The sequence below is a fragment of the Geotrypetes seraphini genome, chromosome 4 (assembly GCF_902459505.1).
Source record: "Geotrypetes seraphini chromosome 4, aGeoSer1.1, whole genome shotgun sequence".
NCBI lineage: Eukaryota > Metazoa > Chordata > Amphibia > Gymnophiona > Dermophiidae > Geotrypetes > Geotrypetes seraphini.
In genome coordinates this window covers 10,898,715-10,913,261 of record NC_047087.1, presented here as the reverse complement: position 1 = coordinate 10,913,261, position 14,547 = coordinate 10,898,715, and the positions used below count along the sequence as shown (strand labels likewise).

General features: G+C 46.8%; 1 protein-coding gene across 6 annotated transcripts in view; it reads left to right on the top strand.

Moving 5' to 3' along the window:
• The window catches only part of ZFPM1 (zinc finger protein, FOG family member 1), a 280,395-nt gene that overhangs the window by 129,896 nt on the left and 135,952 nt on the right, over positions 1-14,547 (top strand). For all 6 annotated transcript variants that reach the window (XM_033943694.1, XM_033943696.1, XM_033943693.1 and 3 more), the window contains one exon: positions 10,177-10,272. In XM_033943694.1, the coding sequence (XP_033799585.1) occupies positions 10,177-10,272 (96 nt within the window). The remainder of the gene's footprint in view (positions 1-10,176; positions 10,273-14,547) is intronic.

Sequence of the window (14,547 nt, the reverse complement as noted above, 5' to 3'; positions counted from 1 at the left end):
AATGAGGCATCATGACATCACACTCTCAGCTCTGGAATGTTCCTATTTGATGGTGCTGAAAAGTTCTCAGCCCAACCAAGAAGAGAATGACCTGGATATGGTTCAATGATTGATCTGAAACAATGTCAAAACTGAAAATTTCGTTTCTGCAACTTGGCACTCGATGAACTAAGATAACGCTCTTTTCATCTATAGTGGCAAAATAATGCTCAGAATTTAGGAAGTTGGATGGTTGGGCTGAGAACTTTCCAGCACCCCTTCGTATGTAATAAAAATGAGCCAAGTATAGGACAATCAAGCCATTGTGACATCACTGAGGAGGTTGGCTCTTATTGGTGGAATCGGGCATTATGACATCACAATCTCAGCTCTGGTGGTACCAGAGACTAAGAGGAAGATTCTCAAATGTTTGTGGTTAAATCCAACAGGTTGCTGTCGCGGCCTCTATTGTAACGATATCAAAAAGGCAAGTCATTCGTAAAAAACCGCGCATGCAAATTAGGTACACAGAGATTTGCGAAGGCTCACTAAATTTGCATGTGCCCATCGCTGGTGATAGCAAGTGGTACATATGCAGAATACACCCACAAATTTTTAAAAAAAGACCCCAAATCGAAGATCGGCAGGAGGAATGCCCACACCTTCCCGTTACTGCCACCAAGCAACCCACCTGACACCCCCTGAGTGCGGGAGGGATGCTCACACCCTCCCGCCACTTTCATAAAGGAAACCCCCCAACAGCGAGGGGAATGACCACTCCCTCCTGCAAATGCTGTAAAGCAACACCCCCCCTGACACACACAACTTCTGCCACTGCTGTCGTGCCCCCGGTGTTCCCCCCATGCCTCTGTTGTCCCCCCCCGCCCCCAGCCGGAGGGATGCCGTCTCCTCTTCAAAATAGCAGACCTTCCCCTCCCTGGAGCATCCTAGGATGCCCTGGGAGGGGTCTAAGGCTATGATTGGCCCAGGTTACTTAAGGCCCCTCTCATGGTAGGAGCCTTAGGCATCTGGGCCAATCAAATCCTTAGGCCCTTCTCTGGTGCACCGGAGAGGGGAAGGCCCACCATTTTGGACTGGTGGGCCTAAGAACAGGTGGGACCACATCCCTCCTGCTCCCAACTTATGAAAAAGGTACCGGGGGGGAGGGGGGGTGTCGGGGGAGCATCTGGTGGTAGGAGTGGTCATGCCCTCTGCCCTTTTTTTTGTGGAAAGGGTAGATGGTAGGTTAGGGGATGGTTCGGGGGGGGGGGGGCTCCGTTGGCAGGAGGGAGTGAGCATCATTCCTGCCATTTTTTCTCGTGCCGGGAGTGGGTTCGGTAAGACAGGAAGGGTGGATGTGGCAGGAGTAGGGTTACCAGATTTTTTAAGTTAAAAAAGAGGGCATGTGGCCCCCACCCTATTCTGTCCCCGGTCATGTTCCCACACAAACCTTCGTCGTCTTCCCCGAGCTTGGGATCACATCTGGAAGGCCTTTGAACATGCGCAGATGTGACTCGATGACGTTGCATGCATGCAACATCATTGCATCATGCCAACGCATGCTCCAAGGCTCCCCCCCCCCCGCAAGACATGGCCCCGAGCTCAAGCCTTCCACAACCCGGACAAACTGCCGGGATTGGGAAATCCGGCTGGGCACCCGGACAGTCCTCTAAAAAGAGAACATGTCCAGGTTTTTCCAGACATCTGGTAACCCTAAGCAGGAAATCCATTCAATAATCCTAAAAGTCCAAAATATGAACGAGTCATCTTGGGCCCACAATATGCCGACAAATACGTGTCGATGTGATGAAATATTGACAGCACTTTTGTTGTGGATTTGTTAACCTAAAGAGCTTAAGAATTTTTATGCAATGTCATTGTTATGTGCTGGAGTCGGTAATATTAGAAATACAAATGTTTATTATTTCTGAAGCTATTTCTATACCACTTATAACCTAAGTGGTTGACATTCAGGTACTCAGGCATTTTTCCCTATCAGTCCCAGTGGGTTCACACTCTACCTAATGTACCTAGGGCAATGGGGGATTAAATGGCTTGCTCAGGGTCATAAGGAGCAGCATGGGATTTGAACCCACAACCTCAGGGTGCTGAGGCTGGAGCTTTAACCAGTGCACCACACACAGAGTCTGATATCCCATGCCAGTTTTGCTTTTGGGGAACATAGCAGCCAATCCAGGGTAGTCAATCCAGGTCACTAGTACCTGGCCAAAACCCAAGGAGCAGCAACATTCCTTACAGAATCTCAAAGAATAGCAAGATTCCGGAATCCCAGAGAGTAACAAGATTCTAGAATCCCAAAGAGTAGCAACATTCCATACAGAATCTCAAAGAATAGCAAGATTCCAGAATCCCAGAGAGTAACAAGATTCTAGAATCCTAAGGAGTAGCAACATTCCATACAGAATCTCAAAGAATAGCAAGATTCCAGAATCCCAGAGAGTAACAAGATTCTAGAATCCAAAAGAGTAGCAACATTCCATCCAGAATCCCAAAGAATAGCAAGATTCCAGAATCCCAGAGAGTAACAAGATTCTAGAATCCTAAGGAGTAGCAACATTCCATACAGAATCTCAAAGAATAGCAAGATTCCAGAATCCCAGAGAGTAACAAGATTCTAGAATCCCAAAGAGTAGCAACATTCCATCCAGAATCCCAAAGAATAGCAAGATTCCGGAATCCCAGAGAGTAACAAGATTCTAGAATCCCAAAGAGTAGCAACATTCCATCCAGAATCCCAAAGAATAGCAAGATTCCGGAATCCCAGAGAGTAACAAGATTCTAGAATCCCAAAGAGTAGCAACATTCCATCCAGAATCCCAAAGAATAGCAAGATTCTGGAATCCCAAAGAGTAGCAACATTCCATGCTACCGATCCAGGGCAAGTTGTGGCTTCCCCCATGTCTATCTCAATAACAGATTATGAACTTTTCCTCCAGGAATTTGTCCAAACCTTTCTTAAAACCAGATGTGATTCTCAATCAAACTTAGGTGCTGTTAATGTAGGCTTTTAAAACCCTGGGCTACATTAATGGCGCTAAGTTTGACATAAGCCGTAATTCTGGTAATGACGCCTACATGTACGTGAAATGCAGCCAGCGCTGTTTTTTGAGATGCCGGATGATGTAGCCGCTGTTTCCAGAAACCGAGCCTAAATGCTTAAATATTTTACCTACCATCCCAATCAATCACTTCCCAAAGGGACCCTGACAATTCCATCTAAACCACCTATGAGGTTGCCAGACAAATGTCATTTTTTCATGTTATGTAAGTAGAAAAATCATGTTTTTTGTCTGCTCTGGTTTGGGAGTTTGGTCAGTGATGGAGCAGTGACTAAGCAGGTGCTGGCCTTGTGACCTCTGTCTCACAGGATCCCAGGACTTGTAAACAGGGACTGCAAATCACAAGCGTTCTTTGGCACGAGTACGCAGTGCTGGATCTTGGGAGCAGCAGATCTGAATTTCAGGAGTCTAATTAGCCTTACATTAAGTTTCAGATTCTAGTTCATTTACCCAGAAAACCACTTTTGCTAGCGGTAGTGCTACTGGTCTGAGTTTTCTCTATTCCTGGTGATCTGAGCGGTGGGCGTTGGACAACATGTCCAGCCCTGATCCTCACCCCAACCTGTCTTTCAGTTGTGCCAGCACATCGGCAAGGAGCTAGTCGGAGGAAAATGGAAAGGAACCGTAAGGGGCCCTTGAGACACTGCAAGGAATGCCCATGGCACTCATACGCACACGGCAAACACACTCCTTCAGTCAAAAGAAAAAAGAAAACACCTGAGTTTGCTCGTGTGTTTCGATGTGCGCAGTAGAGAATGGCATGGGGACAAAATTTTCCCTGACCCCGCAGGAACTCATTTTCCCGTCCCGGTGAGTTATTTTCCTGTCCCTGCCCCATTCCTGCAAGCTCTGTCCTCATCTGCACAAGCCTCAAACACTTCAAAATCCTAAGTAGCAACATTCTAGAGCTCAGATTGTGATGTCATAATGCCTCATTCCACCAATGCCTAAGCTCCGTCCTCATCTGCACAAGCCTCAAACCCTTTAAAATCCTAAGTAGCAACATTCTAGAGCTCAGATTGTGATGTCATAATGCCTCATTCCACCAATGCCTAAGCTCCGTCCTCGTCTGCACAAGCCTCAAACACTTTAAAATCATAAGTGCTCGAGGTCTGTATGGTTAAGGCTGAACTTATGGGGCTGGTACAGGGACAGTGGCAAAACTTGCGGGAATGGGGAAAAATTTGTCCCCATGTCATTCTCTAGTGTGCAGTTTCAGTCCATGGTGGGCCTCAACTTTTGCTGGTGCTGTAGGATGGTGTTTTTCCCCTGACGCAGCACAGCGAAACGGAGATTTCCCCGTCGGGCAAGAGTGGCTGTGGGGCCAGGCAGGCTAGCACCTCTTTGGGTGCTTGGAAGACAGCTAAGTTTTTTTTTTTGGGGGGGGAGGTTTTCTGCTCACTATAGACATTGTTTGAGACTTCGGTGTTGTGCTCACACACTTGAAATTTTGAAATTTGGTGTGCTAATAATTGGGGGTTGGTTCCTCTGAAGGCTGCTACAGTGTTTTGATTTTTTTCACTGCTGTTATAAGTTGCCACCCGTGTGTTTGTGACTTTACCTTCTTTGGTCTTACAGGTGGAGTTTTTTGCCCTATGAAGCTGAACTGAGTCTTTTTTCTTTTTCTTTTGTCTGAATGGGGTGTGTTTGCCGCGTGCATATGAATGCCATGGGCATTCCTTGCAGTGTCTCGGGGTGGGGGGGCCCCTTACGGTTCCTGATAGGACATATTTTGAAAAGCTTTAGCGATCACATATGTCCTTTCCTTAGTATTTTGAGTGAAAATGGAAAGGCCCGGGGAGTTGAGCGCCACTTCCAGACGTCAAAATATCCAGTGGCTGTACCGAGAGAGACCTTTTCCTTTCTGCGAACCACAGTTCCACCTGGCTGCACTTGCGGCTGCTTTAAGAGACTTTGATCCCAGCTTTAAAAGGGGGGGGGGGGGGTCTGTTATCTGATCAGGAGCTGATACAGGGCTGGGGCCGGAGAGGCAGGAGCCCAGGCCCAGCTACACCTGGCACCAGTGTGTTTGATAAATGCGATAAGTAGACAGCGAAGTGGTAATAACCGTGGCTTCGCTGGCAAACGCTGGACGGATAAAAATCAATATGCCATCCACTTTGATTTATAGCCAAAAATAATAGGACTTTTACACCAAGCGATTGATTTATTTGATGTTAATCACGCTGCTATCTCTTCTATTAATAATCTTAAATGACTGTGACGTCACCTGGGGATGTTATTTATGGTACTTATCGATGGCATTTGCACTGGTTATCGGGCCTGCATGTAAAGACAAACATGCACTTTGGGCATTCATCTGTGGCGCTGTCCTAGGCAGATCGTCTTATCGCTGGCATCTCCAGCAGCAGCTAATGGAGAAAGTCATTGTTAGCAAGTTGCTATGAACAAAGCCTAAGCCGAGCAGCCCGGTTACCCGCTCCTGGCAGAGCTGGGGCCACGTCACACCGAGGGAAGGGAGAGCCACGTCGGATAGCAGGACCCGCTCGCCGGATAAGTGCCGCCGGCCGGGTTTACCTGGTGATTTTCAGGGGCAAAGTCTGGACAGTGCCGCTGAAAACCATGAGTGGCAGAGCCAGGGCAGAGTGTGGTCAGACCCCGGGGGCTACGTATCTGCAGAGCATTGACATTCATTCTGTGTTTGGATGAGGCTGTTCTAAGGTTAACTTATCAGGGTAGCTGCTAATCGAATAATGTGGCCGGTCATCGCTCTATCATTACATTTCTATAGTGCTACGCAAAACTTAGAAGAGACAGTCCCTGCTCAAAAGACACATAGTACATCTGTTAACCGTGTATTCTCCCTGGGAATGCCCAGGCCAACTCTTGTTGTAAACCGGCTAGAATTGAAAGGTATTGGCGGGATAGAAGACACCCATGTAATGTCAAAGAGCACAAAAGTATTTGCATTCTTAGTTTACCACACTGCCGGATGTACACAGCACTGTACAGAGGTGACAAGTTTTCAGGTGCCATAAGACCCTGCCTTGTAGAGCTTAAATGTGAGATAAAGTGACTGTCCCAAGATGAGAAGAAGAGGCAGGGGCAGATGTAGGATGTCAATGTCGCTTCTCAGCCAATTCCTCTCTAACGCAATGATTTTCAGTCGTTTTCAGCTCGAGGCGTACTGACAAGGCACAAAAGTTGTCAAGACACAAACCATCAGATTTTAAGGATATCTATTTTGGCATTTACCTAACAAATGAGTATTGAGATTGTGTTTAAAGTTCAATAATTAATTTTTTATTCATTGTGTCGTCTTTACAGCTGAATATTTTTTTTTTTTTTTTTTTGAAGATACAACAATACACTTCAAAGATAATGAAATTATCCACAAATAACGTGCATTCAAAACCGACTGTTTTAAAGTGAATTATCACCTCCTCTCCACCGTGCTGGTGGTGATAACATCCCTTCACTGTATCTAATCTGTAGGTCTTTAGGTCTAAATTCCTTTATGATGGACTCCCACCAGGCACACAGCTATGGAACTACTCCCCGTAAGGGTTAAGAGATCATACCTAATGGACACACCATGATTGCCACACCATTTTAACTATGGGCTAGATTCACTAAGCAAACTGATTGTGTACCGATTGGTTTGCAACCCGATTTCCCTCCGACCCCGATTCACTAACCTGTGTTCCAGTCATCCTCCGATCCGTGCGTGCAAATGAGGGGGAACGACATTAAAATGCAACACTGACTGGGCTGGCCAATCGATAAACAAGCGACTTTTGGGGACCAGTTGTTCACGTCGTTTCCAACTGCATCTCCTGCTCTCTGCTCCGAGTGCTGCCCTGCTTCTGCCCCAGCCTTCCCCAGCAGTGCCAGCCTGTGGTTTTAACCTGCGGGTTTAAAGCAGGTTAAAACTACGGGCTCGCTAAAAACTTTAAAGTTTAAAAAAGTTAAAAAAAAAAAAAGGTTGCTGCTCTTTAAGCATCCGCAGGCCATCTACAGATGGTCTGCGCCTGTGTGTGGATCGCTAGAGAGCGATCCGGGTGGTCGGTTGGGGGCGTGATTCCGATTGCCCTCATTTGCATGAGGGTGATTCGTAAATCAGCCCCCCCCCCGGACACGGATCGGATCGCTCACAGATCAGATCGGATCCGTACCCTTAGTGAATCTGGGCCTATGTAATAATGTGGTTAAAATTTGTGATGAGAACTAGCAAACTTGCCACAGGAAAATACACATCAAGTGCATGGCCAAAGTCGATTTAGTACGAAGTTTCCATTAACTTCCTCATGGGATCTGGGTACATAAATTGGGGAATTTAGCCTGTCTGGTTTTCCCTCACCTTTTTTCCTGTAGCGGACGCTTTTGGATAACAACTGTCCTCTTAAGGGCAAAATTTAAAGCAACTGTGTTTTTTTACCCTAACCTATTTTTTTTTTCCTTTTATGTTGCTCCTTTTCTATAATAATTGTAGTTCTTCCCCACTACCCTATTGTTTGAAGTAGTTCCGTACGTTCCATCAAAACCTTTTGTTATGTTTGGATGTTATTTAATATCCCTTGTTTTTATGTAATTTTACATTGTAAACCGCTTAGAAACCTGAATAAGCAGTCTAAAAATTTTTTTTAATAAACTTGAAAACAGCCTGCTCATGACAAGCCGAGTCTTTGATGCAGAAACGGGAATTTATGTCGGAGAGGAGTCGGGGGTTGGCGCTAGCAGGCTGTCTGAATGGCTGCTCACTGCCATCAACCGCCATAGAAGAAATTTTATATTGCTTGGTCGCTGTCTGGGGATTGTACAGAAGCACAGCGCTTGAAAAATGCTTCTCTAACCACTAGGTTACTTATCTCGCTTAAGGAAGTCATTGTGCGTGTTGAGCAAACGTGATAACAGTGACGCTTCAGAAAGGTACACACTCTCTCATGGTATCTTCATAACTTAGGTGTGTTTTTTTCACCGTTTCTCTTGGATTCCCATAACAAAATAACCCCTTTGAATATTAGATTTAACCACTCACTTCATTCACTTTTGAAAAGGACCAGTCTTGTCACTCAACTGGGGGAGTTCACTGGTCTCGTTGAAAATGATCCCCGACATTACAGACAAGCTGGCTTTCAAATGCCAAACTCCAACCCACCTTCTAAGCACCAATATCTGTCCTGTTGTTCCCTCTGTAATTCCCCTACCTGAGCACTGTGTATCGATGTACCATCTTGTCCAGTTTGGCGATCTTGACTAGATTGTAAGCTCTTTAGAGCAGGAACTGTCTCTTCTATGTTTTGATGTATAGTACTGTGTATGTCTAGTAACGTTGTGGAAATGATAAGCATGGAATGTTGTTACTCTTTGGAGATTCTTCATGGAATGTTGCTACTCTGGGGATTCTTCATGGAATGTTGCTACTCTTTGGGGATTCTTCATGGAATGTTGCTACTCTGGGGATTCTTCATGGAATGTTGCTACTCTTTGGGGATTCCAAATAACAGCAACATTCCAGAATCTCAAAGAACAATAACATTCTGGAATCCTGACTCAATACGTCAGGTTCCATCTCTAGCAATTTTCAAATCCTGACTCACATCCCACTTCTTTGAAGTTGCTTTCAATTCCAAACTCCAACTCGCCTTCTAAGCACCAAGATCTGTCTTTATCATTCCCCCACCTGGACACTGTGTATGGATGCACCTTCTTGTCCAATTTGTTGGTCTTGACTAGCTTGTAAGCTCTTTTGAGCAGGGACTCTTGTGTTCTGTGTTTTGAAGTATAGTACTGTGTATGTCTAGGAACGCTATAGAAATAATTAGTAGTAGAAGCTGGCTGAACTCAGTGACATCACAATGCATCTGGGTCATACCCAGAATTCATGATGACATCATAATGCAGCTGTATAGGGTTCCCCCACCTGAGCACTGTGTATTGATGTACCACCTTGTACAGTTTGTCTGTCTTGGCTAGATTGTAAGCTCTTTTGAGCAGGGACTAGAGAATGACACGGTGGCTGTTACCTGCGGGTAGCCGCAGGTAACCTGCCGAAACGGTGGGGGGAAAGAAAGTTCTCACTGTGGGTACGGGCACAAGGCCATCCACCGCCCCATGGAGCGGTCACCAATCGCACGCGGCCCCCTCCTTCCTTCCTACCTATCAGCCGCATCTATCTCCCTCCCTCCCCCTTACCTTTGCGGCGCATTAGTGTAATTTCTGCAGCCCGCCGGAGCCTGCCTGAAGTCGTGGGCGTCTGTGGGCGGAAGCTTCTCTTCTGAAGCAACCAGAAGTTGTGTCAGAGGAGAAGCTTCCACCCACAGACGCACGAAACTTCAGGCAGGCTCTGGGGGCCTGTAAAAATTACACTAATGCTCCGTGGGTGTAAGGGGGAGGGAGGGAGATGCTCGAACCGTGCGAGGGTGCTGAAGGGGGGTGGTGGAAGGGTGGTGGTGGAAAGGAATGGAACAGACGCTGAAGGGGGGTGGGGAGGAACAGACGCTGAAAGGAAAGGCGGAAGACAGAGTGGGGAGAAGACACTGAAGGGAAATAGGGAACAGAGAGTGGGGAGAAGATGCTGGAAGGGAAGAAGATGGGTGCCAGACCAATTGGGAGGTGGGGTGAGGAGAGAGGCACAGTAACAGAGCAAATGGAAGACGCAGAGAGAAGACAGACAGTGGATGGAAGGAATTGAATGAGAAGATGAGGAAAGCAGAAACCAGACAACAAAGGTAGAAAAAAAATTTCTATTTATTTATTTTTTAATTTATTTTTTTTTTTTGCTTTAGGATAAAGTAGTATATTAGTTGTGTTGATAAAAATTAATAAACAAAGCCCTGCCAGCTGAATATCTCTTTCTCTAGTTCAGCAGCTAGAACTTTGATTTATAAGGAAGGAATAAGCTAAATATTGCAGTACTGAGGCTTGTATGGATGCTGTGGGGACGGGGCGAGGACAGTGGTTGCAGGGACGGGATGGGGACAAATTTTTTCCCCTGTGTCATTCTCTAGCAGGGACCGTCTCTTCTGTGTTGTCCAGCGCTGAGCATGTCTAGTAGCACTATAGAAATGATTAGTAAGAGCTACAAGGAAAATTGATCTTTGGTCAGAGAATCCTCTTGTATTCTGACCTCCCTTCATTTTGTTTTGATTTTCAGAAACTGAAGCAAAAGAAGCTATCGAAAGCCCAAAAGTCTTGGAAACCAAAGAACCTGAAGGAGTTAAGAAGGAGCTGAACCGATGGAACGGTCCAGGTAAGACACCAAGAAAGTCATTCACAGATCCAGCAAGTACCAACTTCTACCACTGGGGCTGGCAGTGGAGGGATCAGATGAGGCGAAAGCCATAACTGTATGTGGGAAAGATCACATGCATACAGACACACACGCACGAGCATACACACACACACACACACAGATACAAACACACTCAGACACAAACACACAGACACACACTCAGACACAAACACACAGACACACACCCAGACACAAACGCGCACGCACACACACACACAGACACAGACACACAGACACACACTCAGACACAAACACAGACACAGACACACAGACACACACTCAGACACAAACACACAGACACACACCCAGACACAAACGCGCACACACACACACAGACACAGATGCAAACACACCCAGACACAAACACACACGCATACACACACACGCACGCACGCACACGCGCACACACAGATACAAACAAACCCAGACACAAACACACACGCATACACACACACGCACGCACGCACACGCGCACACACACGCACGCACGCGCACACACACACAGATACAAACACACCCAGACACAAACACACACGCATACACACACACGCACGCACGCACACGCGCACACACACACACAGATACAAACACACCCAGACACAAACACGCACCCAGACACAAACACACATACACGCACACATACACACAGATACAAATACAAGCACACACACAGACATGCACCCAGACACAAACACACACCCACACACAGACATGCACCCAGACACAAACACACAGACACACATCCAGACACAAACGCGCACGCACACACACACACAGACACAGATGCAAACACACCCAGACACAAACACACACGCATACACACACACGCACGCACACGCGCACACACAGATACAAACACACCCAGACACAAACACACACGCATACACACACACGCACGCACGCACACGCGCACACACACGCACGCACGCACACACACACACAGATACAAACACACCCAGACACAAACACACACGCATACACACACACGCACGCACGCACACGCGCACACACACACACAGATACAAACACACCCAGACACAAACACACACGCATACACACACACGCACGCACGCACACGCGCACACACACACACAGATACAAACACACCCAGACACAAACACGCACCCAGACACAAACACACATACACGCACACATACACACAGATACAAATACAAGCACACACACAGACATGCACCCAGACACAAACACACACCCACACACAGACATGCACCCAGACACAAACACTCAGACACACATCCAGACACAAACGCGCACGCACACACACACACACAAGACACAGATGCAAACACACCCAGACACAAACACACACGCATACACACACACGCACGCACATGCGCACACACAGATACAAACACACCCAGACACAAACACACACGCATACACACACACGCACGCACGCACACGCGCACACACACACACAGATACAAACACACCCAGACACAAACACACACGCATACACACACACGCACACGCGCACACACACACACAGATACAAACACACCCAGATACAAACACGCACCCAGACACAAACACACAGACACACACCCAGACACAAACGTGCACGCACACACACACACACACACACAGACACAGATGCAAACACACCCACACACAAACACACACACATACACACACACGCACGCACACGCGCACACACACACACAGATACAAACACACCCAGACACAAACACACACGCATACACGCACACGCGCACACACACACACAGATACAAACACACCCAGACACAAACACGCACCCAGACACAAACACACATACACGCACACATACACACAGATACAAATACAAGCACACACACAGACATGCACCCAGACACAAACACACACCCACACACAGACATGCACCCAGACACAAACACACAGACACACATCCAGACAAAACACGCACACACATGTGCACACATACACAGACACAAATACACACCCAGACACAAATACGCGCGCATACACACGCACGTGCACACACGCACCCAGACACAAACGCACACACAGGCACACACACAGACACAAACTCACATGCAGGCACACACACGCACACGTGCACACAGATAAAAACACACTCAGACACAAACACGCACCCAAACACACACACACGCAAACACGCACGTGCACACATGCACAGACACAAATACACCCAGACACAAATACACCCAGACACAAACACACCCAGACACAAACACACCCAGACACAAACACACCCAGACACAAACACACCCAGACACAAACACACCCAGACACAAACACACACAGACACACACCCAGACACAACCACACAGACACAACCACATACGCACACACACAGATAAAACACACCCAGACACAGCCACAAACACCTAAACACACATGCACACCCAGACAGAAACACATACACACACACGCACAAACTCACCCAGATATAAACACAGACACAAACATCTCACTCACTCACTCTCTTCTGGGAGCAGTGCCAGCTGCAAATGGTGTGTTTATGGAGGGAAGACAGGGAGCTGTACCTATGTTCACTGGGAGAGAGATCAGAAAGTGAATGTGGAGAGAGGTTGTTTTTGTTTTTTTTTAATAAGAGGTGGTTGGAGCAGTTTATCAGGTGATTCTACCCTCAGCTGTCACCTGCTGCTCTTTGCAGACACAAATCAAAACTTTCTCACAAAAATATCTATTTTTATTGTTAAAAGCTTAACACTTTCATTATAATGGATAGAAGTAATAGAAAATAATTCTATGTTTGAACTTGGGAAAGGAGACTTTTTAAAGATATGAAAATTGCCCGCCCATTACCAGTAGCCAAATCTAGCAGGGGTCCTGGGGGAAGTCAGCAGAAGGATTTTGATGTTTGCACATCCAGAAACACTGAGTAAAGCAAATTTAAGATTCTGCAGGAACTTATGTGTACATTGTCATTTCTAAAGCTAATCTTTTGGAGGAAAAACCCCCAAGTCAAGTAGTTTGTCTTTGAAAATTAAGTTGAAGATTCTTTGAGACCTGTTGAAAATGTAGTTCAAGTATTTGTCACCCTGTGGATGTGCCTGGTGTGAAAAGTCTGCTTCATGGGGAATGGGGGGGGGGGGGAGGCAGGGAGAAGGGTGAGAGAGCAGGGGTGATGTAAGGCCTGGGGCTCTTCTCCCAGAGAGAGATTGTGAGCTTGTATTCCTCGCTATCAGAGTGCTGGGAAAGATTGTACACCAGCACACATGCCTTCAGTCTCCGATGCCTTTCCAAGCAGCTGAGAACTGCAGAGATATTTATAAATTATCTGGAGGTTTGCCCATCACAAAGTGAACGATAAAAGGGACCTGTGAGTGATTGTGAGGGTCACGGTTAAAGGAGTCTGCAGATATCTTTGGCTGGTTTAAGGATCGGCAGCGTGTTTTCCCTTCCACATGTGTGAGTGTGTAGACATGTACTCATCCTCAGTCAGACTGTAGAAGACAGAGAGTCCTGATCCAGAGACTATCCAGCTGTGGGGGAATGAGGGATAACGCCAGTGATAGGGGAAGGAGCAGATGTGTGAAGGCCCTGGGGCTCTTTATCGTCTCTCGCAGCTTATGGTTTTTCTTCCTTTGGGTTCATCATGAACTGAATTATACATCAGCAGAGGGAACGGGGAAACTTGCAGAGCTGTGACAGACATACCAGGAAGGGTCCCCGTGTGTGAACCCCCTGCCCTCCCCCCTTCCTATTAATGCATTTGAATGTCATCTTTTGCCCTCCTGAAGCCTTTTGATCTGCCCTTTGAGAGCCAATGCTGCCTCTTTTCGTTAACTACCAAGCTGAGATCCCCAAAAGTTCTTGAATTATTCTGCACTTAAATTCCATTCTGAAGGTCTGTTCAGAAGAGATTTGTCCGCTCTAAGCTTGTCTGATTTAGAGAGGGTGACGTAGTGGTTAGAGCTAGAGCCTCAGCACCCTGAGGTTGTGGGTTCAAACCCTGTGCTGCTCCTGGTGACTCTGCCCCAGGTACATTAGATGGGTTGTGAGCCCACCAGGACAGACAGGGAAAATGCTTGAAGTATCTGTATATAAACCACTTAGAGTGTGTCTGTAAAACTGCAAAAAAGGCAGAATACAAGTCCCAACCCCCTTCCCTGATGTCATAATGCCTGGCAGAAACCCAAAGAGTAGCAACATTCCAGAGCTGAGATTGTGACGTCATAAACATAGAAACATAGAAAGATGACGGCAGATAAGGGCTACAGC